The following is a 25,194-nucleotide window of genomic DNA, read 5'->3' as shown; positions in this document are numbered from 1 at the left end:
TCAGGAAACTTAATGTTTTACATTTGTACTAACATATCATTAAGTTTAGTGATCAGTGGGGTTTCCCTCTGAGTTTAACTATCAAGTAAATGTAAATGGTGTTTGTGGTAAGTATGCTGCAGGAAAATCATAGCTGAATAAAAATGTAAAAGTGAATTTGTAGCCTCAGGTTGTCTCCAGGTTCTCATGATGATGATGATGATGATGATGATGATGATGATGATGATGATGATGATGATGATGATGATGATGAACTGTTAAAGTTAATATCACAGAACTCGGGAGCTTTGGGAATGAGCTCCAATGACATTTCACTCAAAAACATGTTACTTTTGTTGATTACAAACTCAAAACATTGTTGTTTCACAGCAGAAGTTCATAAATTAAAATAAAATTGCAGACGCGTGTAAGAATTGGCAAATTATCCCATTTTAAGGATCCAAAAAGGTGCAGATCTATGTTTTACTCTGCAAACTGTGAAATACAAATGTTTCCTAGTGCAACTGAATAATCATAAGGAGGGAGGTGTAGTCGAAGTACAGACAAAATAACTATATTCTGGACTTTTACCCCAAACAATCAAATTTGAGTCCCATCTGCCCAAATATTCTCCAAAGATCTTCCCCTTTTTATCTGTCAATTGCAGTTGGTTACTGTTCGAAGATTGTAAAAATACAGTCAGGCTTGTAGTCTTAGTTCATGTTAACCAGTTGTCATCAGGTCAACTGGCATTTTACAATTTCTGATCCTTTATTGCAACAGCACCACATTTTGGAAAAGTTCAGCCTAACTTTTGTTTAAATAGTTTTCATGTCATTTTCTGTGTCCTGAGGAATTGTATCTAATAAGACTCTCATCCAGGAAAGATGAGCTTCTATCTCATTTGACACAGTCATTTTTACATGCTGCCTTTATTTTCACTTGTTTCTCAGCTATGTTTAAATGTTAAACCCTAACTGGTTAGGGCTAGGACAACGTCATAGCTTTGCAGTGGAGGCAAGAGCCTCAACCCAGGAGTTAGATGGAAGGTGCTTGAGTGGGACGCAGCGGTATTCAAAGTTATGGCGGACCAACCAAACTCATTAGTGCTGTATTGTCTCCTGTAAAGACAGCAGAGCTGTTTGCCCCTCAGTGCTAAATGTTAATATCTATTTGTCTTATGTATATGTATATGTTATTCAGTAATATTCAGTCATTTTAGTTGAGATGAAAATATACTGCTCAAAAGAATTGTGGGAACACTCAAAGACATCAGAAAAGGATTGAAAATCTTAGCTGAAAATGACTCATTTTGTATTTTGTTCATCAAAAGTGTATACATGGGACAATGGAAACCAAAAAAATCATTCAATAATCATAATCAGATTGATATCCTTAAAGTTTGTCTAACTGGATGTTATACATCCAGCTATATCTGGTGTAAATTGAAACCTCATTTACAAACTTAAAATGCTCAAATCAGAGTTGATTTTGTTTGTTTAGTGTTCTCCAGCACTTGGGCAGAACTGATGACTTCTGACTGTAAACACAAGATATTAATTTACCCCCAAAAAATATTTTTCACAGGCTGAAAGTAACTTTATGTTCTCATTCAATAAAGCAAACCTGTTTTCTCTTTGGAGACCACTAATGTGAGTGCTCTCCTTTTTCTTAAACTTTGTCTTTTTTCCTCTTTGCTCGTATATCTTGGCTTATGTGTGTGAGGGCTTTGCTTTGTTTCCTCTGCTGAGTAGAGAGCAACGTAGGCACGCTGGTGTTCAGAAGGTCATCTGGAGCCAAACTGCCCTCAACAAGGCACTGGACTCTGTCGTATAAGATTGTGTGAACGGAGCTATGTAGGGCAGTCAGGCATCTGACAGGATCTGGTCGGAGAATAATGGCAAATATGATCAACCTTAGTAGATTTAGAGGTGAGGAGACATTAGGTGACGATCCTAATTCTCTATGTGATCTAAAACGGTTTTCATTTCCACAAAGAAGGCTCCATTCAGCATGCATATCTGGAGAAATATACTCAACAATCTCATTGGAAAATGCTCTAATTCAAGTCAGAATTAAGCAGAAATAAATGCACACTCTGATCTTTTAACACTAAAAAGGTGTTATAAAGCACTCAACCAAACATGCAATTCAATGTTATTTATATAAATGAATAATTACACAGAACAACAGGAGTTGTCTCTAGGATCTTTCCAGAGACCCACAACATGAACCCTGAGCAATTATTACATAAACAATGGCAGGTAAAAACTCCCCCAGTGGGAGGAAAACCTTAAGCCAAGTCTTCTGGGTATAAAATGGTGTAATTTTCAAAATGATAAAGTCTGTTAAAGTACAATCGTGTAGAACATCTTAAAACTTTTACACAATGACTTCACTTCTAACTCTTCTTGTTTTTCTTGTTTTACAACCTCAAATCAGAAAAAGTTTGGGCACTCATAAATGGGTATAATTTGATTCATATGTTTATTCTGACACAGTATGAACTCAATCTTTTTTTTTTCTCATCTTCCCTGAAATGCAATTGTTTTAACCGCTTTAATGTGTGGCCATTCCTTATCACAACTCTTAAAAGGGTGTTCTAGTAGTTTTCTCTCACTGCATTTTTTTTTTCAATTTCAAATTTCCCTGATAAGAACTGCAGGGAGAACAGTCACAGTACCATCTTCTTCCTCAGTGTTGCCTTTCGTGTGCAGAATGTGCTTTTGTTTTGTCCCATAGAAAAACACGAGGATGTTTTATGTCCCTGGAAACGATGTTTTCTTCATGAAGCGGCATGTGTTGCAATAATCTCAGTGTACTTCTGCAGTAATGCCATCGCACAAGAGTAAATAGCTTTTCCCAAAAGCACAGACACAATGCATTTTTGCTGATCATCAATCTGGAGACGCTCTTTTTTTTCTTCTTTTCAGAGCACATGAAACTAATTTCTTCCAAAACAAGGATCTAAACACTGATTTGTTTTACCATAATGCATCAATTTTAGCATGTGTGTGAAGGTCCATACCAGATGCCAGGAAATGTAAGGCTCCCCTTTTGCACAGTTAGGTTTAAAGTGGCACTTAGGAATATTGCTCTGCATTGAAGTTTGTCCATGAGGTTATATCAGCTTCTGATGAATATGATTCTTGATGTAGTCCCTGCTGAGGGATTTTAGATTACATATAGTGTCTATCTGAGGCTTCACTCTTCCCATTTATGAACTGATGTCTTATCAGATTCTTTGAATTGTGAGATGATATCTTAAATATTTAGATCTGAATCTGGAAGTGTATGTCCTTTGTCCATCTTTGCTCCTCAGCAACTCAGCCTTTCATGGATAAAGCTCTTTGTCATTTCAAATCATCATTACAATCACCAGTTGGTGTTGTCACCTGTTTGAAATAACCTCCATCCTTTAACCTTTGGTTTTTGAGTTTTGGGTCGTGGGGGCAGCAGCACCCCTCTCGTCTTCCATCTCCTCCAGCTCCTCAATGGGAATACAGAGGCATGTGTCCAACGTGTCCTGTGTCACGGGAGGCATGAGGTATCCCAACCAGAACCTCAAACCACCTCACATCAACCCTACTCTGAGTTGCTCCCAAATGATTGTTTGAAAGCACCTGGGGGCCTGGCCTTCACTAAAGGGACCTGACAAGGCTTACAGGTTTACACATGATGAATGACGTGGGTCTGTCCTCCCGTAGGCCCATCGTGTGCAAGACGGGCCATAGAGTCGGGTTATGTGTAGTACAGATGGCTGCCAAACACACAGGTCTGGATTCTGTGAGAAAAACAGGGTTTTTCTTTTTTTAATAATAATAATAATAATTATTATTATTATTATTATTATTATTATTATTATTATTATTATTATTATTATAATTATCATATATATATATATATATATATATATATATATATATATATTATAATAATGATAATAATAATAATTATTATTATTATTATTATTATTATTATTATTATTATTATTATTATTATCATTATTATTATTATTATTTTGTCTGCTTACTGGAATTAAATTGACCATGTACACTTTTTTTTTTTTTTCAGAACATGTTACAGACCTGGAGGTAAACAAATAGAGTGAAGTTAATGAGAAAAAAACATGGCATAGCTAAGTTTCTGCGAGGTCGAGTCTATAACTGTCAAACACAGCGGCAGCGTGGCTGGTAACAAAGTGAGATGGGTTATCAACATCAAAATACAAGCAAGTGAGGGTGGTAGAAAAGTTTGGTTGCTCATTAAGTCGTTCTGCACATACGACATCAGCATTTTGAAGACGTGAGGTTCAGGACTGCAGACCCTGTTTTGTGTTTTCTGCCCAGGATAGATAAGCCTGAACACAGGAAGTTATACAACAAACACAACCATTAAGTCCCTGGACTCCTAATGGATGGTCAGACTATCTATAGCAGCAGGACTTAAAATATGCATTCCACACATTGTTATCTCAGAGTGGCAGCTGATAATATCTGTGGTCTTCTTCAAGGAAGACTTGGGCTAATTAAGGAAACATGTTACCCATTATAACTTTTCAGCTGCAAGGGAGAGATTTTTATAAGAGGAAGCGACATGAATACCAAAGGCCTGCCCTATAGGAAACCTCCTTAGCACCTGTGGGTATTTAGTATTTTGCCGGAGCTTTCTTATTTGGACGGCATCAAAGATGTTGTGGCCTATGGTCATATGCTGTGGGTCGTGACCTAAAGAAAGAGATTGTGGATAAAATCAGAGAAAATGAGGTTCCTCCGCAGGGTGTCTGGGCTCTGCTGGTGATGGATCGGAGCCTGATAAGCAGGCTCAGGCTTCTGGTGAGGATGCCTCCTGGACACCTCCCTGGAGACATCTTGCAAGTGTGTTCCCTGGGAGGACACCCTGCAGAGGACCCAGGACACGGTGAAGGGACCATGCCTCTCGGCTGGCCTGGGAACACCTTGGGATCCCCCCAGATGAGCTGGAAGAAGTGACAGGGGAGAGGGAGGTCTGGGCTTCCCTGCTGAGGCCACTGTCCCCAAGATCCAACCCCAGATAAACGGAACGAGATGGATGGATGAAAGAGAACATCAAATATCAAACGAGATTCAACACAAATCAAGATTTCTAAAAAAGGTGCAACACAACCACTGAAAGACATAAAATAATACCCAAAAAAAAAAGATCACAAAGAAACTAAATGACTTACAAGAGTCACAAAGTTCCCACAAACAATATGAAAGGATCAAAAAACATTTGAAACTTATAAAAGAAATACATAAACCACCCTCAAAGTGTGGCCTCCAGCACGGTGACCTCACATCTAGAAGGCTCATGCGTCAAGTCCTGATGGGAGTCTGTCTGTGTGCGTTTGCATGTTCTTCATGTGCTTGTGTGGGTTATTTCTCCACCAGTCCAAACACATGAGTTTGGGAGTAATTGGTGACTCTAAATTCCTCATAGAGTGAGTGTGTGTGGTGTGTGTGTGTGTCTGTGATGGATGGGCTACCTGCCCAAGGTGTATCTATCATTTTCTCCTGAAGAGAGATGGATAGGCTCCAGCAGACCCCGGTGAACCTGAAAGAAGTTGCTACAGACGGTAATGGACGGTTAGACAGAAACTATGTGTGTGTGTGAAATTTCAGCCAGAGTCCTCAAAACACTGGCCCTTTGTGTAGTGAGGTGACTCTTCAGGAGCTGGTTGTCAGTGTTCATCTCAGTCCGTGTGTTTTATGGGGTCAGACGCTGGTCCTGTATGAGTTTCATTCTGGTGCATTTCACATTTTTTCTATTCTTGTATTAGAGAGTTGTTTAAGAGGAGATTTGAGGAGCTCTGCTGCAACCTGGTGGCATTTAAATATACTTACACATGAAAGCGTAGGGGGTTACAAGTTAAATCAAATCTGACTGTCCCTCCTATCTGTTGTGAACTTTATCTCACACTGTTAATGTACTCCAAAAATAAATGATAAAAAAAAAAACAATAATGTGGGTCTTATTTCCTCTGTTCTCGTATCATATCTTGGCTCATTTGGAGGTGTGAGGGCTTTGCTTTGTTTCCTCTGCTGATTAGAGGCCACCACATGCAAACTGGTGTTCAGAAGGTCCTATTGAGTCAAACTCCCTTCAACAAGGACTAGAAACATCACAGTGGACTGTGTCACCCCCCAAAGGTTGTGTGAAAGGAGCTGTGTAGGGGAGTGAAGCATCTGACACGATCTGGACTGAAAGTAATGGAGAACACGATGATGACATAAGTAGATTTAGAGATGAGAACCGAGGAGACTTTGCGAGTGACAGTCATTATTCGCCCTGTGGTCTGAAACGATTTTCATCACCACAAAGAAAGCTCCATTCAGCACTGTTGGGTATTCATGTCTAGAAAAGTATATATAAAAAGACCTGCACCTCACCTTTTCCTCTGATGACAACTGGGACGGACTCTGCAATCCTACGTAGAAGGAAGCAGGTGCAGAAAACTGATGAACTGAACTGAACTGAATTAAACAGAAATATGGCATAACACAAAAAAATAACCCACAACAAATGAGAATTACCCATCACATGGTATAGTGAAGAATCTTTAGATTGTATGTGATTAGATTGTTATCCAAGAAATCATCCACATGTGCAGACTATGCAGATACATGGGTCCCCCATCAGCCACTGCGGGCCCCCAAAGCTTCAAGTTCAGTGTTATTATACAGTATGAGGGGAGACAAAAATAGCCGTCTTCATTTGTAGCCATCTATATAAGAACATTTAAGGAAAAAAAATACTGAGTTTTCTGTCACAAATTTGTGAATTTATAAAGTTAGAAATTCTGAGTTTTTTCATTTAATTTCTCCACCTGTCATACTTTCTTTTCCCCCAACTTGCTCTAATACTCCATTGTGGAAGCTCAGCAAACTTCAACAAAAGGTATTTAAGACCACAAGACTTATATTGCCAGCATGACATGGTTGCTTACTTCGGATTTACCAATGTAGCACTTTTTTTGAAAATGTGGATTTTTACATCAGGTCACCTTAAAAGGTATGAACTGCACCATTATATTAAAAAATAGGGGGACCTCCAACAGAATCTTGCATAGGGCTTCTAAAAATAAAGCTAGAAACAGCCCTTAAACATCAGAAACAGCTCTTAAACGTATCTGCTGCTTTATATATGTGTCACCGAGACGTGATCCTGCTTCGGAAAGCAATACAAGTTACTGAACGTTATGGCTTTTTATTTCATAGTTGTTTGTTTGTTTTTGTTTTTATTTTGCTTTTAAGAGGGAATAATAACCAAAAATGAAGTGTTTAGCAATTAGATGTTGCATTATCACATTTATCCACAAGGTGGAGACAACTATCCATGCATCATTCTGAACTCCTTTTTTTAATTTTATTTTTTTAAATGCTATTAGAGTGAATAAAGTCTGATGAACATTGTAACGTATTATTAGTCTAACTCTGTCTATTCTCAGACAATTAGACACAACAGACCACAAGACAACACTGCCCAGACTTGAATGAATGAATGAATGAATGAATGAATGAATGAATGAATGAATGAATGAATGAATGAATGAATGAATGAATGAATGAATGAATGAATGAATGATTTTTTTATTTCGAACATGTATATCAAAAAATAAAAATAAAAATAAAGAAATAAACAGTAACATCTTTACATTCACATATGTTCGAAAAAAGGAGTAGGAAGAAGTGTACACTTTTTCCTAGTTCCTACCCCTTTATAACCCTATGAATTTACATTATTGTTAATATTATATCTACACAATATCCATATAAATACAGTCTATATAAATACTACGTAAACATGCCTATTACTACATAATTATCCATATAACTATATAGAAAATGTAAATATTACATAAATATGTAGAAAATACAAATATTATATAAATCTATATAAATATACACTATATAAACTACATAAATATCCCTATAAATATATATGCTACATACATAATAAATATAAAACATATACACATAATTATAACTATCCCTCTCAACATATAATATATACTAATATATACTTTAAAGTTAAAATATTTGTAAAAGAGCTATTTTATTGTGTTCTGAATCAGCCTATTTGTGTTTGTAAACTTATATGCATAAAAAAAGAACTCAATACAAATCAACACATTTCTTTTATTTAATATTAACAAATTTCCGTTATGTCTGTATCCAATTAAACGATTATTAACTCACTGGCCCTGTGAGCTGTCAGTCACGCCCCTGGCCCCGCCTCCAGCCGGGACACACCCATTTCGCCGGTATTTCTTCTTCCTTATATAAATATATATATAATTGGCATTGGGCTCACGCACGGAGGGCTGGTGGCGGCTGATTTATGGTCCCGCGTTACACCAACGCAGAGCCAACGGCGTAGGTTTACGCGGCGACGTGTACCCTACGCCGTACGCTCTGCGTCGCTTTAACGCGGGACCATAAATCAGGCTTACCTAGTGGGCGTGTCCCGCTCCTGCATCCCTGCTGGAGACGCGCCCGGGATCCGGACTGCACGTTTTACCGGCTCCAGGGTGACGGCTGCTCTTCCGCTCGTGTTCCAGCAGCTGGGTGGGTTGTGCCCCCCCTCCCATCTCCTCCTCCTCCTCCTCCTCCTGCTCCTCCTCCTCCTGCTCCTCAGCGTGGAGGTGCGGGGCCACTACTGGCTGTGCTGTTGCGGCACTGGATGGATGTGACGAGCATGTGTGCGGGTCAAGCCTCGGGCGTTGCACGCGCAGGGAAATAAAAACCACATTTTTTTGTGTGCTTTTGCTGATTTTTTTTATTTTATTTTATTTTTAATTTTTTATTCGTCTTGTCTACCTGCCGATTAATCCCCCCCACCCACCGTGGCGACATGTCAAACTCAAACAAAAGCAAGAAGGACAAAGAAATCCTCGCAGAATACGAAAGCCAAGTGAAAGGTGAGATGATCAATTGAATGCCTTTTAATGTCTTTTCTGCAGTAGGAGTCACACCCATCTTTTCTCACCTTCCACACACACACACACTCATGCACACACACACTCTTGCACACACACACACTCATGCACACACACACACTCATGCACACCTGTCTGCCAGCATCCTCACTACTGGTGCCTGTGCACTGCATCTGTGCAGGGTGTGTTTGCAGGGAACTGACACCTCACCGTGAGACGTCAGGATTTCTGGGTTCATCCTGAGTGCTGCATGGCGCCTGAGGGGAGAGGAGGAGGGTTTGAAGAGGGGTGTCTGCCTTCTGCAGAGCCCCTTGTTATCTCTCTGATATCTGAGTGTGTGTATTTTCCACTCAGACCTGAGGCCGGATGTGTCTGACTGTGTCACATATCTCTGGGATTCCTCTAAAACTGTGACTGCAGCATGCAGGCGAGGACCGAGTGAGTCCTGGAATAGTGGTTTCCATGACCGTGGGATAACCCTCTACCTTCTGCCTCCTCCTCTTCCAGGCGCCATGGTTACCGTCATGGATGCTCGTGCAGGAGGCGCTCATGCCAAATGACCTTTTAATGAAACTCTTCTGTTTGATCATGTGAGCCAGACAAATGATTGTCTGAACGCTGCCAGGTTGGGCTGTGCGCCTTTTTACACCAGCAGTTCAAACCCCAGCCCCCCTGTGTCCCCTCAGCATCCACATGGCTCCTCACACTCACTGTGCCACAATCCACACCATTGGTTTCTTCTCCCATAGCTTTCTTTTTTTCATCTAAATCCACCATTTCCTTGCTCATTGAGAAAATAATTCATGCCTCTTGTCATTCTTCTGCTGGAGCGGCCTGATGTCCTGAGTCTCCTCCACAACGCAATGACACACACTTTGAGTGATTAGATTTAATGGAGAGTATGGATTCAGCTCTCCGGTGAAGTGTGTGTTGCTGTCTTGTTTGTGGCCGCCTGCTTGTGTTTGTGTGGCCCCTGCTCTGGCGCCGTGCCAGGACACACTCGGGGATGCCCTGCATTGTAATGACCACTTGGATAGAGCCTCTGCCGCTCCTCCTCCCGTTCCTCCTCCTCCTCCTCCTCCTCCTCCTCCTCCGGCGGGGCGGCTGTCCGGCCCTCACTGGGCCCCCCCGTCGCCTCACGCCGAGAGCCAAACGTATAGATCTAGCGTTGTAACTATGTGCTTTCCAAGTCTGCCTCTCTGCTCTGGCTCCTGATTGGTCGGCGCTGGAGGTGGTGTGTAATGTACACTCAGGAGGTGGCCACGGCTCCCTCACGAGGGAGGCGGGCTCTGCTCACGGAGGTGAGGTGAACGGTGAAGATTAGTCACATTGCTGACAATACATATTTGTGTGCTTGATAATTCCCCACTTTGGATTGCAGTGAATGGGCACTGAGCACTCGGTTGATGCGGGTCTGTGTCGCCGTATCAATGGGTGACACCTCCCTGTCTGAATGAGGCAGATGAGGATCGCTTTAATGAGAAAATGCAAATGAAAAAGGGGAAGAAAAGGAATGGGGCTCTGCAGAGGAAGCACAGATGAGGTGATTCCTGCTGCATGCGGCCGCTGCAGCACCTGTGTCCTTTTTTTTTTCCCTTTTTTTTTTTCCCCCTGCGTGTGCATGCAGGATGATTAGTCACCTCACATCTGCATACGTGCCGGAAACAGACAAACGAACAGACAGATGATGAAGTGACCCTTCAATGAGGAAATAATCTGAAGTCCTGGTTCCGAGGCCCCCGTGTGGGTGTGTGTGTGTTTCTCTTAATGATGATGCTCACCTGCACCCTTGTCCTTGAACCCGGTCACCATGACAACGGTCATGGCGTGAGATTTCAGCTGCCCTGACGTCACACACAGAAAGTGTTATGAGTGCAGAGGTTTAAGTGAACATCTGTTTGAGAGAAAAATGACATGTTTTAATTACCTGGTGAGGTGCATCGCCCCGATCCTCTCGTAGAACTCGCCACAGTTTTGCAGGGTCTCGGTTCTGTGGGCTCGAGACGGATTTACCACCTACAAACTGCGTGTTGAATCGTCTGATAGCATCAGTAACATCCTTCACCAATGCAAGTTAGGTTGTGTCCACACCGTCAGTTATCTGTTGCCCTCAGCTGCCGGACATTGACCCTTACGCACCGACGAGCCGGGTCTGGACAGACGAGACATGAGTCTGACCAATTAGCTTTTGCAGTTTAAGAATCTTTAAGAAACTTTCCACAGTTCTTCTCAGGATTCAGCTTGGCTCCGTCTCTTCATGTAATCCAAACACGATCCAATGTTGAGCTCACGGCTCTGATGGGTCCAAACCATCTGTCGCACCACTCCTTATTTTATGTCCCATTATTTCAACTCTTCGTCCTTCTGCAAGATGAATTCAGAAGGATAAGACCTCAATCAAAGGTCATTTCATAGTTTTGTAGTGTCCATATGGATTACACACTTGAGTTTACCATTCATTTTATCTCATTAAATCAAAGTCAAAGTCATAAACCTTTACACAACCCCGTACACGATATATTCTCCTGATGAGGTTTGGATGGATGACATCTCTGTGGTGAACCATTCAGAACGATAATGAATGAGTCTTCATCAGCAGCTGGGAACCAAGACTCTCAGTTGCTTAGAGAGGCGCAAAAGAGGAGGAAGTCATCCGCCGGAGAGCAAAACAATCATTTCCCGCTTTCCACATCACCGATGAATCATGCGGTTTATAAAATGTCGACGCTAAGAAAAAAAAGTTGACATTATTAAATACAGCAGAACCAAAACCCAAATCAAATCCTCAATCCTGAGGAAAACCCAGAGCAACCAGAGCAGCTGGCCTTTGCAGTTTGCAGCACTAAATGTTGTCAATTTGTTGGATAAAATAAAACAATTCACCACAACTGCAGCAGCAATATATTTATCTTCTCATCTTAACACAATTGAATACAAAAATCCTCTTGAAGATGGACCGACAGTTTTTGGAGAACTTTTTCCTCTAAGCTATTTGTTTCCTTGTTAAAGCCAAACATAATTGTTGTATTATGCCTAATTTGTCTAACCCTTTAATTAAAAAAAAGGCTTTAATTAGGAAATGCACTGATTGACTGGCTGGTGATCATAATTGGATAATTTTAGGATGATCAGACTGACGACTTTATCATGACAACCTGACAGATTTAAGCCAGTGAAGGCATCGAGTGCACAGCCCTGAGAAACTGTCGGGGGTCAGTAAATACCACGTCCCTGGGGGGGCCTTGTGAACGTGTCCAAAATGGCAGAATGTGATGATCTCACAAGGCCGCTTACAAAAACTGAAAATGTCAGCATTGCTGTTGTGTAACCATGTTTTTAATTACCTGGGGACTTTTATTTAAGCATTTTCCTTTTTATTTAAAGCAGGATTAATCCACTTTGTCAGTCCAAGACAATTCAGACATGGTAGTCTGAAATAAATGTATTTACTTTTAAAGCTAGAAAAAAGTCCATAAATTTCCATCACTACTTCAGATTTTGCTGGAAATTAAGAAACCAAAGCTCTGTAGATGTTTTTTTTTTGGTGAAAAGCAGGATTTTAATTTTTTATGGGAGTATGTTGTTTCATCTTTTAACCACTTGTTGAACAAATGTGATCAGGCAGCTGACAGGATAAACCGCACCTACAGCTGGCATGTATTATTCTTTCTGTTTGTCTGTTAGTGCTCCCTGCTCCAAACTGGACTGAAAAAATGCAAAAATGAGCCTCTCTCGCGAGTGTGGGGAGGTTGTCCATCCACGTGTTGAAAGTAAGAGGAAAAAATCTTTGAGAGGAGACGTTACCAAACAAAGCTGTGTGACCAAAGTAAAAACGTAATGGAGTTGAAATAATTTAGCTGCTGGAGTCCAGCAGGTTTTTGGATTTGTTTTTCCCTTTAATTGTTTTGTTGCTTTTAAACAAATTAAAGCATTTTAGGGTTCAGTTTCAGACCAGTCGAGTGCATCCAACCTCTCTAATGGAGAGCAAGAAAAGAACCAAATACTTCTTAATGGTGCTTTTAATGGTAAGAATTTAAATGGGATTGCATAAAGAATTGGCTTTTATTTTAGTGAAAGCCACACTGAATAAAGAAAATGGATATATGGGTATTAAACGAAATAATTCCACATTACTCTGATCCTTATTTATGCTTTGACCTTCAGTGGTATCCTGCCTGTGCTTTCTCCTCCCAGAAAAGGGATTTAAATGAGCTCTAGAGAGCTTTGGAATTGAATAAGACCACAAGTTTAACTGTATTAATTCATAGGCTCGTCAGTCAGTCTGCAAACATTTCCCTGTGTCAGTGTTTTACCGCTCCGTGCCGTCCTGACTGTAGCTCGCCGGATCAAAGAGGCTGAGTCTCGCCGTTCGGGGTGTTATGAGGATGCTCGAGTAAGTTTCTAAGAAGAAGCATTTCAGAGATCAAAAGGTAAAGCAAGGCAGACGTCCTCTTTTCACTCTCAATTCGCTGTGATCCAAGCAGAGGAGTTTCATTGATATAATCTCGCCTCTTTTGTGGAGGAATCCTCCTGCTCTGCAAGTGGAAACCTCATTTTTGTCTTTTTCTCAGGCCGCAGGCATGCTCCTCCTCTGAGAACAGTTCTTAGTTCATCCATGGGAAGTTGATTATTTTGACATATTGCATATTATTTCAAAAAACAACAACTATTAAATGCAAATCATAGTGGGCTACCAGTGTGTACATGTACAGTGCATGTGTTTTAAAACAGAAATGACTGTAGAAATTGTGTTTATAGTGATATGTTAGTACAGACAGGGTTTGGTAAGCAGCTGTGTGCTTTTTTTTTTCTTTCATTTAGTACGTAAGGTATGTTGGTGTAATTGAACTTGTCATTTAAGGTTCTGTTTAAGGTTGTAGGTACTGCCCTCAAGCTACCATTTCAGGATGGGTGAACAGAAGCATTGAGGATGGCTGAAGCTCTCAGGGGGAGAGACCTTTGCCACAAGCCCCCGGTACAGGGAAAAGAGCCAGTAAAAACAGGGATAAACCAGAGTAAATATGGTCAGGGCTTTCCACATTGGAGACAGCAAAGAAAGAAAAGTGTGATGCAGAACTTCCAATATTTTGTTTAGATGGGTAAGTAAATGGCTGCTGAGCAATAGATTGCAGAGCTGCAACCACGAAAAAGAAAAAGCGAAACTGAGATGGTGTTAGAAATGATGAATCATCACAGCTGTTTTTGAACCTGTTGGGCTATAACTCAAAAAAGTTGTTTTATTTGGACTGATCCTTTTTATTTTTATTTTATTTATTTAACTTAAAATTGAGTCATATATGCTTTACAATAAGGAAGCACTTCAGCTAACTGGGAAGTGGCTCGTTACTTGTAACTGGATCTTTCTGATCGCACCATTTTTCCTAAATAGAGGTACCCAAAGATAGCGAGTGAACATGAGCCCACCTTGGAACCTAGCTGGAGTTTTGTTTCAAGCAAGCGACAATAAAAAGCAACAAAAACCTTGGGAAGAATGCTCGTGCCAGTTGCTCAGCACAATGAAGCCTTTGCAGCCTTATGGAGGTGGAACATCACACCAAAGATGACTGTCTTGATTTTCACGGGGAAAGTTGGTTGACAGCTTTTATTTTTGCTGAAGTTTTAGCTGTGCAACAGCAGTTTCTTATCATGTAATTCAAAAACTTCTTTCCTGAAGGGAAACAAGGATGGCAGCCATCGAGGTAGTGCAGACGTAGAAAGCATCTGTCAAGCGTTTAAGCAGAACTTGACCTCCATTCATGTAAAAAAGTAACATCCATTGGCATCCACAATGAAAACTGACCAACAGAAGAAGATGAAAATAATCAAGAAAAAAGTAGCCATTACTTCAAGTTTATTTTCTCCTACTCCCTTTATCACTGATCCACGGTCAATGAAAGCACATACATGTATAGATAGATACTTTTTATATGATAAGATATTTTCAATTTTTTTTAATTAACCAGGCAATTCATTTTCTTCATATAATTTCTAATAAATGACATATTTACTGAGTTCTTCATTTAATTTTGTGTCCTGATTAATAACAGTTAATCTTGAATTTCTTGAAACCAAACGTCTTTAAATATCTTTAGTATTCCAGTGTGGGTTTTTATTTTTTGCTTGGTTGTTTTGTTTTTTTAGATAACTTATTATGTCCCACATTTGGTTGGGCCAGGTTATTAGATTGGCTTATTATGGACTATTTTTGTCAATATACTATATAATGTTAAGGGGGCCTCGGCTACTGAGGTTTACTGCGGACTCCACGTGGGATTTGACCCAAACTATCACTGGTAAACCGTTTAACTCCCACTGAAAATATGCAACAGCCATCAGGGTCTTTGAGCAGCAAAGAGCACATTCGTGATATGAAAGTGTTACAACCCAACACTTTCACAGCGTATGAGAACAATATGAGATGGCGGCCATTTTAATTTAGTGAGCAAAGAACAGCAAAACGACACCAGAATCAATAAACGCACGCACAAACATGCACAACAATGGAAACACAGTTGTAATAGACTCAGACGCAGTTTTCCGTGGAGATCTGTAAGGCGTGCACAGCAAACTGTGCATGTGTGCGCCATAGTCGATGCAGCAGATGCAAGCTCTTCACCTTCCTCATCACATGGTTCACACAGTGTGTGGTTACCAAGACAACAGGTAGTGGAATGGATTGGATCCCTGAGGATTGGTGTGTGCCTGTCTCTGTGTGTGTGTGTGAGAGAGAGAGAGAGAGAGAGAGAGAGAGAGAGAGAGAGAGAGAGAGAGAGAGAGAGATTTCAGTATCAGCGCTCGCTCTCTCCCTGCTGCTGCAGAGAGATGGAGCTCTGAAACACTGCAAGCAGCGGAGCGTGCAGCCAGGGCTTTACCAGGCCGCCTGTATGACTGACTCAAAGTGTGTGTGTGTGTGTGTGTGTGTGTGTGTGTGTGTGTGTGTGTGTGTGTGTGTGTGTGTGTGTGTGTGTGTGTGTGTGTGTGTGTGTGTGTGTGTGTGTGTGTGTGTGTGTGTGTGTGTGTGTGTGTGTGCTTTCACATGAAGGATTTTCAGTCACAGGATGCTGTCCAAGGTGACTCCCGCAGACGAAAATGAGCACCCTTCATCTGTAACTAAAGGATGACGAGACGGAGAGAGGGTAGAGAAGAAGAAGAGGGGAATAAAATGCTCTTTTATGAGAAATTCATCAGTCTTTTTCAGTGGTTTAATGATATTATTTAAAAGAAAATACATTACCTGATGAACTATCACATTTACCTCAGCAACAGTTAATGTAAAAAATATTTTGTACATTTATTTGTACATAAAATCTGTCTTCAAAATATAAAAGTAATAGAAATATACAGTAAATAGACTTATTTGCTTATTTAGGAACCTTGGATCAGTATTTATACATGTTTATCTTGTATAAGTCTTATTGACTTTGCAGTTCTTTGCAGCAACATGTCACATAAAAGTTAGAATATGGGAAACAAAAGGTTGGAAAAGTAAGAGGATAGCATAAAGAAATGTCTGAAGGAATATCTTGCAACTAATTAGGTAAAGTGGCAACAGGTTACTAACACGACTGTGAGCATTTTGAAGAGGCTGGAAGGTAAAAGGAAGAAAAACCTCATCTTCAAATTTTGAGACAATTTCAGATCAGTGCTCTGGTTGAAATTTAAAAAGAAATTTGAATATCTCTTCATCTAGAGTACATAATATCATCATTGTCTGTGGAAAGGTCTGCGGGTGGTGACATGGTTAAAAATCAGCAATGGATGCTTGTGACCTTCAGGGACTGGCACTGGATTAAAAATAGGCATGACTCTGTAAATTAAATCATTGCTTTGGCTCACGGACATGTCCAGAAATCATGGTTTGGTATGAGGACACATTTCGGCGTACTCCCCACAAACGCAGGTTAAAGCTGTCATGCAAAGAATGTGAACACTGTCCTCTCTGTTCCAAAGTTAGTTTAAAATGGACTGACACAAATATTTGTTCCCCTTTCTCTTGTCTGTAGTGCTTCAGGTTTAAATAGGAGAGGGCCTATGTTGAGTTGGCAGGTGGAGATGGAAGGTGTTGCCTTCAGCTAGGGTTGTAGTATTAGCATATTAGCGATGTGGCATTATTTTGTGTTTAAATGTTCGTTATTGTATGTAGGATTTTCTAGTAAATAACTCTGTCTTGTGTGTCTGTGTGTCTGTGTGTGTGATTGCAGATGTCCGGACCCAGTTGGTGGAGCAGCAGCGCTGTCTCGAACAGCAGACGGAGATGCGGGTCCAGCTGCTCCAGGACCTGCAGGACTTCTTCAGGAAGAAGGCCGAGATTGAAACAGAATATTCCAGAAACCTGGAGAAACTGGCAGAGAGGTTCATGGCCAAAACACGCAGCACAAAAGATCATCAGCAATACAAGTAGGTTTATGTGTGTGTTTGTGTACTTGTCTAACATACACTGTGGGGCCATACAACTGTGCACATTATGAGGATGTTGAGACAAAAGGTAAATCTTCACAAGGTAAATCACTGAACCTTACATTGGTGGTTTGGATTGCGGTTGAAAATATGGCTTGTGGGAGAACACGGCTTTGGCAGTTGCTGAAGCAAAAACATGGGAGGAGTTTGGAGAGGCCATCGAGAACGACTTCCAGAGGGCTTCAAAGAAATTCTGTTCCACCAGCCAGCGGCTCAGGAGGGGGAAGCAATGCACCACCAATACTGTGTATGGTGTGAACGGTCCACTGCTGACCTTGTGAGTAAGTGGAAGGAATACCACTGTCACGCCTTTCTCTGCTGTTAGTCAGACTTGTTTCCGGTAGGGGGTTGGACTCCACCAAGGCATCACAGATTCTGTTCATTACTTTCAAGGACAGAATTTCTAGGTGCAGCCGAGGAGCGAAGGGAGCCTGGTTTGGTGGTGTCAGAATTAGGTCTCTGCTTTTTGCAGATGACATGGTTCTGTTGGTTTCATCAGGCCAAGACCTCTTACCCTCGCTGGAGTGGTTTCGCAGCTGAATGGAAATGGCTGGGATGAGAATCAGCACATCTAAATCCAAGACCATGGTCCTCAGTCGGAAAAGGGTGGAGTGACCTTTCCGGGTCAGATCCAGCCCTAAGTGGAGGAGTTTAAGTATATTGGGGTTTTGTTCACGAGGGAGGGAAGAATGGAGCGGGAGATAAATAGGTGGATCAGTGCGGCGTCCGCAGTGATGCAGACTCTGCAACAATCTGTCGTGGTGAAGAAGGAGCTGAACCAAAAGCCAGAGCTCTTGATTTACCAGTCTGTCTATGTTCTTACCCTCACATACTGTCTGGTCACGAGGTGTGGGTAGTGACCGAATGAACGAAATCACAGATACAAGTAGTGTAAATTAGCTTCCTCCACAGGGCCCTACAGGTCCTCCCTTAAAGATAAGATGCTCTTCCGCATGGAGAGGAGCCAGATGAGGTGGCTCGGGCATCTGGTAAGGATGCCTCCTGGACACCTCCCTGGTGGAGTCTTCCAGACATTTCTCAATCAGGAAGGGAGGCTGGGGAAGAAGGACACAGCTATGTCGCTTGGCTGACCTAGGAATGCATTGGTATCCCCCCCAGATGAGTTAGACGAAGTGGCCGGAAGAGGGAAGTCTAGGCTTCCCTGCTTAGGCTACTCCTGCGTGACCCGACCCTGGATAAGCGGAAAAAGATGGGTAGATGGATAGATGGATAGTTAATGATTGTAAAAACCTAAACCCCCATAATGGCTACGATCCAGAACGTCACATTGGCCAAATTATGATTCTGTCCAGAATGAGGCCGAATACATTGGTCCAGGTTCTGAAGCTGAGCTAGATCCGAAAAGCTCAAATTCATGTTACTACACAATATTCATCATTGATTTGACTACAGCCTAGCTTCAACAGTTTTCTGCTCAGACTGGTCCAAATCCACCCACTCACAACCTGGAGAAATCTGATAACCTATAGCGGGCCAGTGCTGGCTTGGTTTTGGTTAGCTGCTGCCAGAAAACACAGTTGAGTGTGCTGAAGATTTGTCTCAATCAGCTCAGTGGGGGTCGATGTAGAAGAACATTAAATATGACACTACTTTCACTTTTCATATTTTTAATTTTCTTTTGATAAATTAGTATTTTCTAAATTTAAGAACTGATACATTTTGTGTGAAAACTGGAGAATGCACATAATTAGTGGTAAAGCTAAATATTTGCAATACTTGCATTATCAAAATTAAGCCTAATTCTGTAATAACTAATGCTCACACTGCAAAACTTATTTATGAACACAAAAAAGGAATAAATACGTTAAAACCTATGTAAACTGTAGCTGCCAGTTGTTTCCAATCAAAAGTTAAAGCCTACTAAAAATTCACAAAAGTTTGTTTGATGATATACACTAATTGGTATAATCATGACATCATCATATTGCATTGTACTATTCTCTGTCCTCACATATATTCTGTCTCAGTAAAACTGGATGTATTCAAATATGTTCCCATTTCTGTTGTCAGGCAGCATAACAAGACAGAAATTGTGACTGAGAATTGTGACAACGTGTTACCTGTGGGTACATTTTCAAGCGTGTCAGGACTGTTGATCTGCTCTGAGAATGTCTCAACAGTTTGATGTTTCTTTGCCCCAACCGGTGGAACCACAGTGAGATGTTTTCTCAGTACTAAGAAGACATTGCTGGGCTAAATCGCCGATTTTGTTAAATTCAGCTAATTCCCAACAAGAGTTGACTAAGGCTTAGTTAAAACTAATCCACAGACACTTTCACAGCTAATTAATTGTTTCCCACAAAACCATATTTATGCTGTGATGCTGCACAAATATGACACTAACTAAGTCTTAAAGGAGCTTGAGGCCGGATTGTGGCAGGATTTATGAAAAAAATCCGTATACATTTTAAGTTTTCTAGTAATAATGTCAGATGAAGTGTTCCAAACCCAAAAGAATGAGCCCTCTAGTGTATCTCTCCTTTGCCTTGAACAGGCTGTGTGATGCAAAATGTGCTGCAATTCGGTCCCGAATTTCATGCGCTGGGCTGCGGATGTGACGTCACATGACGCTGCATGTGCGTTCTCCCCGTTCTCCCGTGCCGGCTTCACTGTTGGCTGCAGTACCCCCAACGGCCGTCGTGGTGAAGGGTGGCGCTAGAGAGTCTAATTTCTTAAAAGGAGCCTCATGCTCCTTTAAGCCACATTGGAGGAAAAAGTATAGTATTCAAAACGCTCAGACAGGAGTGCTGCGTTACTAAAACACGAGGTGAACCCTGCAGAAATGTAACAACGCTGGTTCATTGTCAACCGTCTGGGCAGGTAAGACTAGAGCTCTTATAAGAGATAAAAAGAGGGAATAGGCTTTTTTAAGTTCCTCCAGCTCTGGATGCATAACGCTACCACTTGCCATCTAAGTACAACCAAAATCCACACTGCTGCGGCTTCTTTTATGTATATATATATATATATATATATATATATATATATATATATATATATATATATATATATATATATGTGTGTGTGTGTGTGTGTGTGCGTGTGTGTGTGTGTGTGTGTATTACATTAGATGAGAAAACCTGTATTATTCCCCACATCTGGAAGTAATGTTAATCTGGATAACAAGACATTGCTTTTACTTGAATATCTTGAATAATTGATATACATGTTTTTCCTCTTTAAAGCAAAAAAGCCAGTTAAATAAAATAAGCTAATTTATATATACACGAATTAACAAGATATATATGTAATAAAGAGCTTGAACAAATTAATCAAGCCAGACGGTGAAAATTACAACTATAACAGTAGTAAAGCCTTTTTTTTTTTCTTCAACTCTGAAACCTGCAGTTCTGCCTCCTATGTCTTGGTCATTGCTGCTGTCTCCAAGCCTTCATTTTAAGTATCTCTCTGTTTTCCTTCCAGAAAGGACCAGAACCTGCTCTCTCCAGTCAACTGCTGGTACTTGTTGTTAAACCAGGTCAGTAATGTGTTTGTGACTTCCCTCAAAACCCCTTTACAAAAGTATATAAGGAGTAGTCATACAGTGTTTGTTTCTCAGGTGAGGAGGGAGAGTAAAGACCACGCCACCCTCAGTGACCTCTACCTGAACAACGTCATCAGCCGCCTGACACACATAAGCGAGGACTCAGCTCGTCTGCTAAAGAAGGTAAGCATACTCATTGACCATATTAAGAAATTAATGATCAACCTGCATTTTGATTTATTTCTGTTTTATTTTCACAGTTTCCTTTAATAATTAACTGCAAAAATGTTAGCATTTGGTGTTATTAAGTACTTTTAGATTAGATTACGTGAATGGAAAATCAGGGATTTCTTGTTCACAAAGGTAATCCAGAATGTGTCCCTCACATGTGGTGTGTGTATCTGAATACTGATGCGGAACCATGTGGGCCTTCAATCCAGCAGGTATAGCACCTCGGTTCAGCTCTTGCTGACTCATTTCAGAGGTTGTTTCAGTAGTGATGTTTGAAATCAGGATGTTTACACAGATTTATTTTGAGTGAATGGAAAGCAGTATTGATTGCCGTCATAGGTCACCATAAGCTAAGCCAGCCAGGCTAAAGCACGGTTGTGGGTGTAATTACAGAGCAACGCAATGCAAACAATAATGCAGAAGTATAAATGACAGAGACGGCATGGGCGTAATGCATAGTCCACGGGAGTAACTGCTCCAGCTGCAGAAGTATAAATCGAGCTTTAAAAAAAGCTAACTTGGAGTGACTGAACTAATGTGGGTATATTACAGCCGGCTTCCAGGCCCTGCATGTCCACATATTTGCAATATGGTGTTGTTGAGTATGAAGGGAAAAGATGCTTCAGAAGACCTATGAGTGACATCACATGGGTTTTGTCCAATTCTTCTTATACGCTCTGTGTATAGGCAACGAGAAGGTTTTTCCGGTTTTGTCGTAAGTCCCCAGCTCCGCTGTAGTTGGGGTGTTCAGGGCAGGGTAGGCAGTACTCGAGTTGTAAAAAAAAAATCAGGGGGGATGGTGGATTTTATTATATGGGGACAGATAATTTGTGCTGATTACAAATAATATAATATATTACAAATAATAAAAGTAACCAAAACACCTGCAGAAATACTGCAGGAATGACATAGCAGCAGTTAAATGCAGCCTTCTGTAAGCTTTAAATATCCACTGGGCTTACATCAAATACATCAAAACACAACAATAAAAAACAGTTTTCTGAACTTATCAATATGACTCTGTCCTTCACAGGATAAGTAACATGGATCACTGCAAAAACTCAAAATCTTAACAAGAATATTTGTCTTATTCCTAGTTAAAATGTCTCATTTTAGTAAAAAAATCTCATTACACTTAAAACAAGACTCATCACTGGAAAAGACAACAATTTTCACCTGTTTCAAGTAGATTTTAACTTGAAATAAGTAGAAAAATCTGCCAGTGGAACAAGATTTTTTTGCTTGTAATGATACGATAAATCTTGTCCCACTGGCAGATTTTTCTACTTATTTCAAGTGAAAATTGACTTGAAACAGGTGAAAATTGTCAAATAAGTTATTTTTCTGGAGATGACTCTAAATGTTGAAATAGCAGTAAAACCATATTCCTTGATGAAATGACATAAGGGATGGAAAGGGGGGATGGCAGTTTTACAGGGGGGATGATTTGGACCGTTTTTATTTCAGGGGGGATGCCGTCCCCCCCCATCCCCCCTCAACTCCAGTACTGAGGGTAGGCTTTGTTCATATTAAACACCTGACCTCTACTTTCTGGGAATCTTATTTCAAATCTATCCTAAAAATCCACAGTTCAGTATGACATAGTTGGAACTCTTCCTAAACCACACTTAAGATGTTTTAAGATCTTTCCATGCAAGTGTGCTTTTGTTTTGCTCAGACTTGAACAATGACCTGAAATTCACAGTAAAGCATGAATGCATCATGAATCCAAAGTGATCTGCAGATTCATCTTCAGCTGATCTTTCCCTGCAGGTTCTTTGCTGTGAGTGATTATGTGTTATTTAATTACCAACGAAAACATTGACTTGTAACTGCTTTAAGTAAAAGATGTGAGCACTTCTTCAAATATTGGGTTTCGGCGTACACAAACAAAATAAATCTATCTGGCTGGCTGAGTAACGCCATATAAATAAATGGATTCGACCACACGCAAACAAATGAATTCATAAATGAAATAAGCCGAGCTCTGCGGAGTCTTTGCCTCATGCATTAAACAGCCGAGCAGTTTGGGGACGGAGTTATGTGGCAGCATCAATATTACATTATGCTAAAATGACCGTAGAATCCCAGGATGGATGAATCCCATTCCCATTGCGCCCGCTGAGAATAGATCAGTTGAGCTTGTCGCCATGGCCACAACTATACCGGCGTTGTCATGGCCACTGTTTCGTCTGTCTCTTTTATCAGTGTTCCTGGAGTTTCCGAGAGGACGCGGTGATGTGATGGAGGTCTTACTGTTCATAGCTGCTGGCAGTCGCTGCACTTTAGTTAGCATGAATAAAAGACGAGCCGGAAGCAGGATTAATAATGAACACGCTGAGCTAAAGTTAGAGGCGGCCGAAGGCCTGTGTGTGTGTGTGTGTGTGTGTATGTGTGTGTGTGTGTGTGTGTGTGTGTGTGTGTGTGTGTGTGTGTGTGTGTGTGTGTGTGTGTGTGTGTGTGTGTGTGTTTGTGTGTGTGTTTGTGTGTGTGTGTGTGTGTGTGTGTGTGTGTGTGTGTGTGTGTGTGTGTGTGTGTGTGTGTGTGTGTGTGTGTGTGTGTGTGTGTGTGTGTGTGTGTGTGTGTAATTTGTTTAACTCCACAGCAGGTCAGCATTGCTCAGGGGAATACTGACTTTACTTTTCATTAAAATCTACTCTGTGACTTCAAGAAAACAAATAAAAAAATAGTAACACATCCCCCTCACAAGGATGACTCCTGAAGGTGCAGAGAATATTGACTCAACTACTGGACTGAAGCACAGTTCATGTACTCTACCTGAAGCTGTAATGCTAATTAGTATCTAAGGAACATTTGATCAAATGATCATATTTTTTGACCACTCCACACATGTGAAAAATTAATTTATCTGGATGAAACTGGATCCCTTTTATCTCATTGGAATCCATTCATGATACTATTAGTAATCATACAATTATGATGGTTTTAAGTAGATTTTACATGGAAAAATGAGTAGATGAATTTTTCACTTTGATATCACATCATTGTTTTACTATGTGGGTACAAGTTTTCTGTTTTAGTTCGCTGTCACAGTCTGCGTTACATAATTCATCACTTGCGGCAGTAGGCAGCTGCTTTCAGAGAAACATCTTTAGAAAGCAACTGTACGACACTGACATTGATTTAACTTTCATGTCCACTTTCGCGTTGCTTGATCAAGCCTGGATTTTCTCTGGTGAGCAGATTAGACACTGGCCGTGCTGTTTCTGTGGGAATGCTGTTTGAAACGCACACACTGAGGCAGCATTCCCTTTTTCTGCTTCTAATGTAAAATAAAGCAGCATAATGAGGAGCACTTTATGTGGAAGAGGTCTATGAAACCAAATGGGGAATAGTTTTAACCATCAAAGGCACATTCATTTACTCCTCAACAAAAATAAAACTAGGAACTCATTGGTTATTGGAAGTGGATTATTGAAGGTTTAAACAATCCCTTTTTTTTTTTTTACTTCTTGTTTTACTTTCTGAAATTGGCCCGAGTGTCTTAGCAGTTAGAGAGACCAGATAGACAATCTTTGTTTTTCCCTGTTTTTTCTAATAAGATTTGGGTGTTTTGGCAGCGCCTGAGAGAAATCAGCCAGAGCCAGAAGGAGAGCCCATGTCAGGGACAAGCATTGTTGCCAGCCTCTGTGTGCAGGATATGTGTGAGTCCTGGAGGCAGAGCTGAAGCACAGCAGAGAGGGAGAGGGGGAAGGGGCCTTTCTAGAGCTTACCAAGAATTGCTTTATAATCTAATTGGTGGCAATCATAAGTTTGGTAATTTACTGAACTCCACTCGGCATCTTTTCTCTTCCAGTTAGTTAGAAGCCAAGAGTGACAAATCCTATATTAATGAATAGGTAACCTACAGAATAAAGCATAATGTTGTGTGCGTCAACGAAAGTTGTCAGAGGGTGAACTTGGTTCTATTTTGGGATCTCTGCAGGCTTCTGCACAGACAGCAATACAAGTATTGTACTGTCAGCATTACAAAGAATGATGGTAAGTTATCATGTTACACATCCTGGTATAGGACATGAGTATCATGCACGTGTACATACAA

General features: G+C 40.8%; 1 protein-coding gene across 3 annotated transcripts in view; it reads left to right on the top strand.

Annotated features, from left to right (window-relative positions):
* Positions 1–8,683: 8,683 nt before the first annotated feature.
* The window catches only part of LOC133423998 (SLIT-ROBO Rho GTPase-activating protein 1-like), a 39,721-nt gene continuing 23,210 nt past the window's right edge, over positions 8,684–25,194 (top strand). For all 3 annotated transcript variants that reach the window (XM_061714353.1, XM_061714352.1, XM_061714351.1), the window contains exons 1-4: positions 8,684–8,920; positions 17,140–17,335; positions 20,840–20,894; positions 20,976–21,083. In XM_061714353.1, coding sequence (XP_061570337.1) covers positions 8,854–8,920; positions 17,140–17,335; positions 20,840–20,894; positions 20,976–21,083 — 426 coding nt within the window. In that variant the 5' untranslated portion in view covers positions 8,684–8,853. The remainder of the gene's footprint in view (positions 8,921–17,139; positions 17,336–20,839; positions 20,895–20,975; positions 21,084–25,194) is intronic.

This window comes from Cololabis saira, chromosome 23 (assembly GCF_033807715.1).
Source record: "Cololabis saira isolate AMF1-May2022 chromosome 23, fColSai1.1, whole genome shotgun sequence".
Lineage (NCBI taxonomy): Eukaryota > Metazoa > Chordata > Actinopteri > Beloniformes > Belonidae > Cololabis > Cololabis saira.
This window is presented reverse-complemented; position numbering and strand designations above follow the sequence as displayed.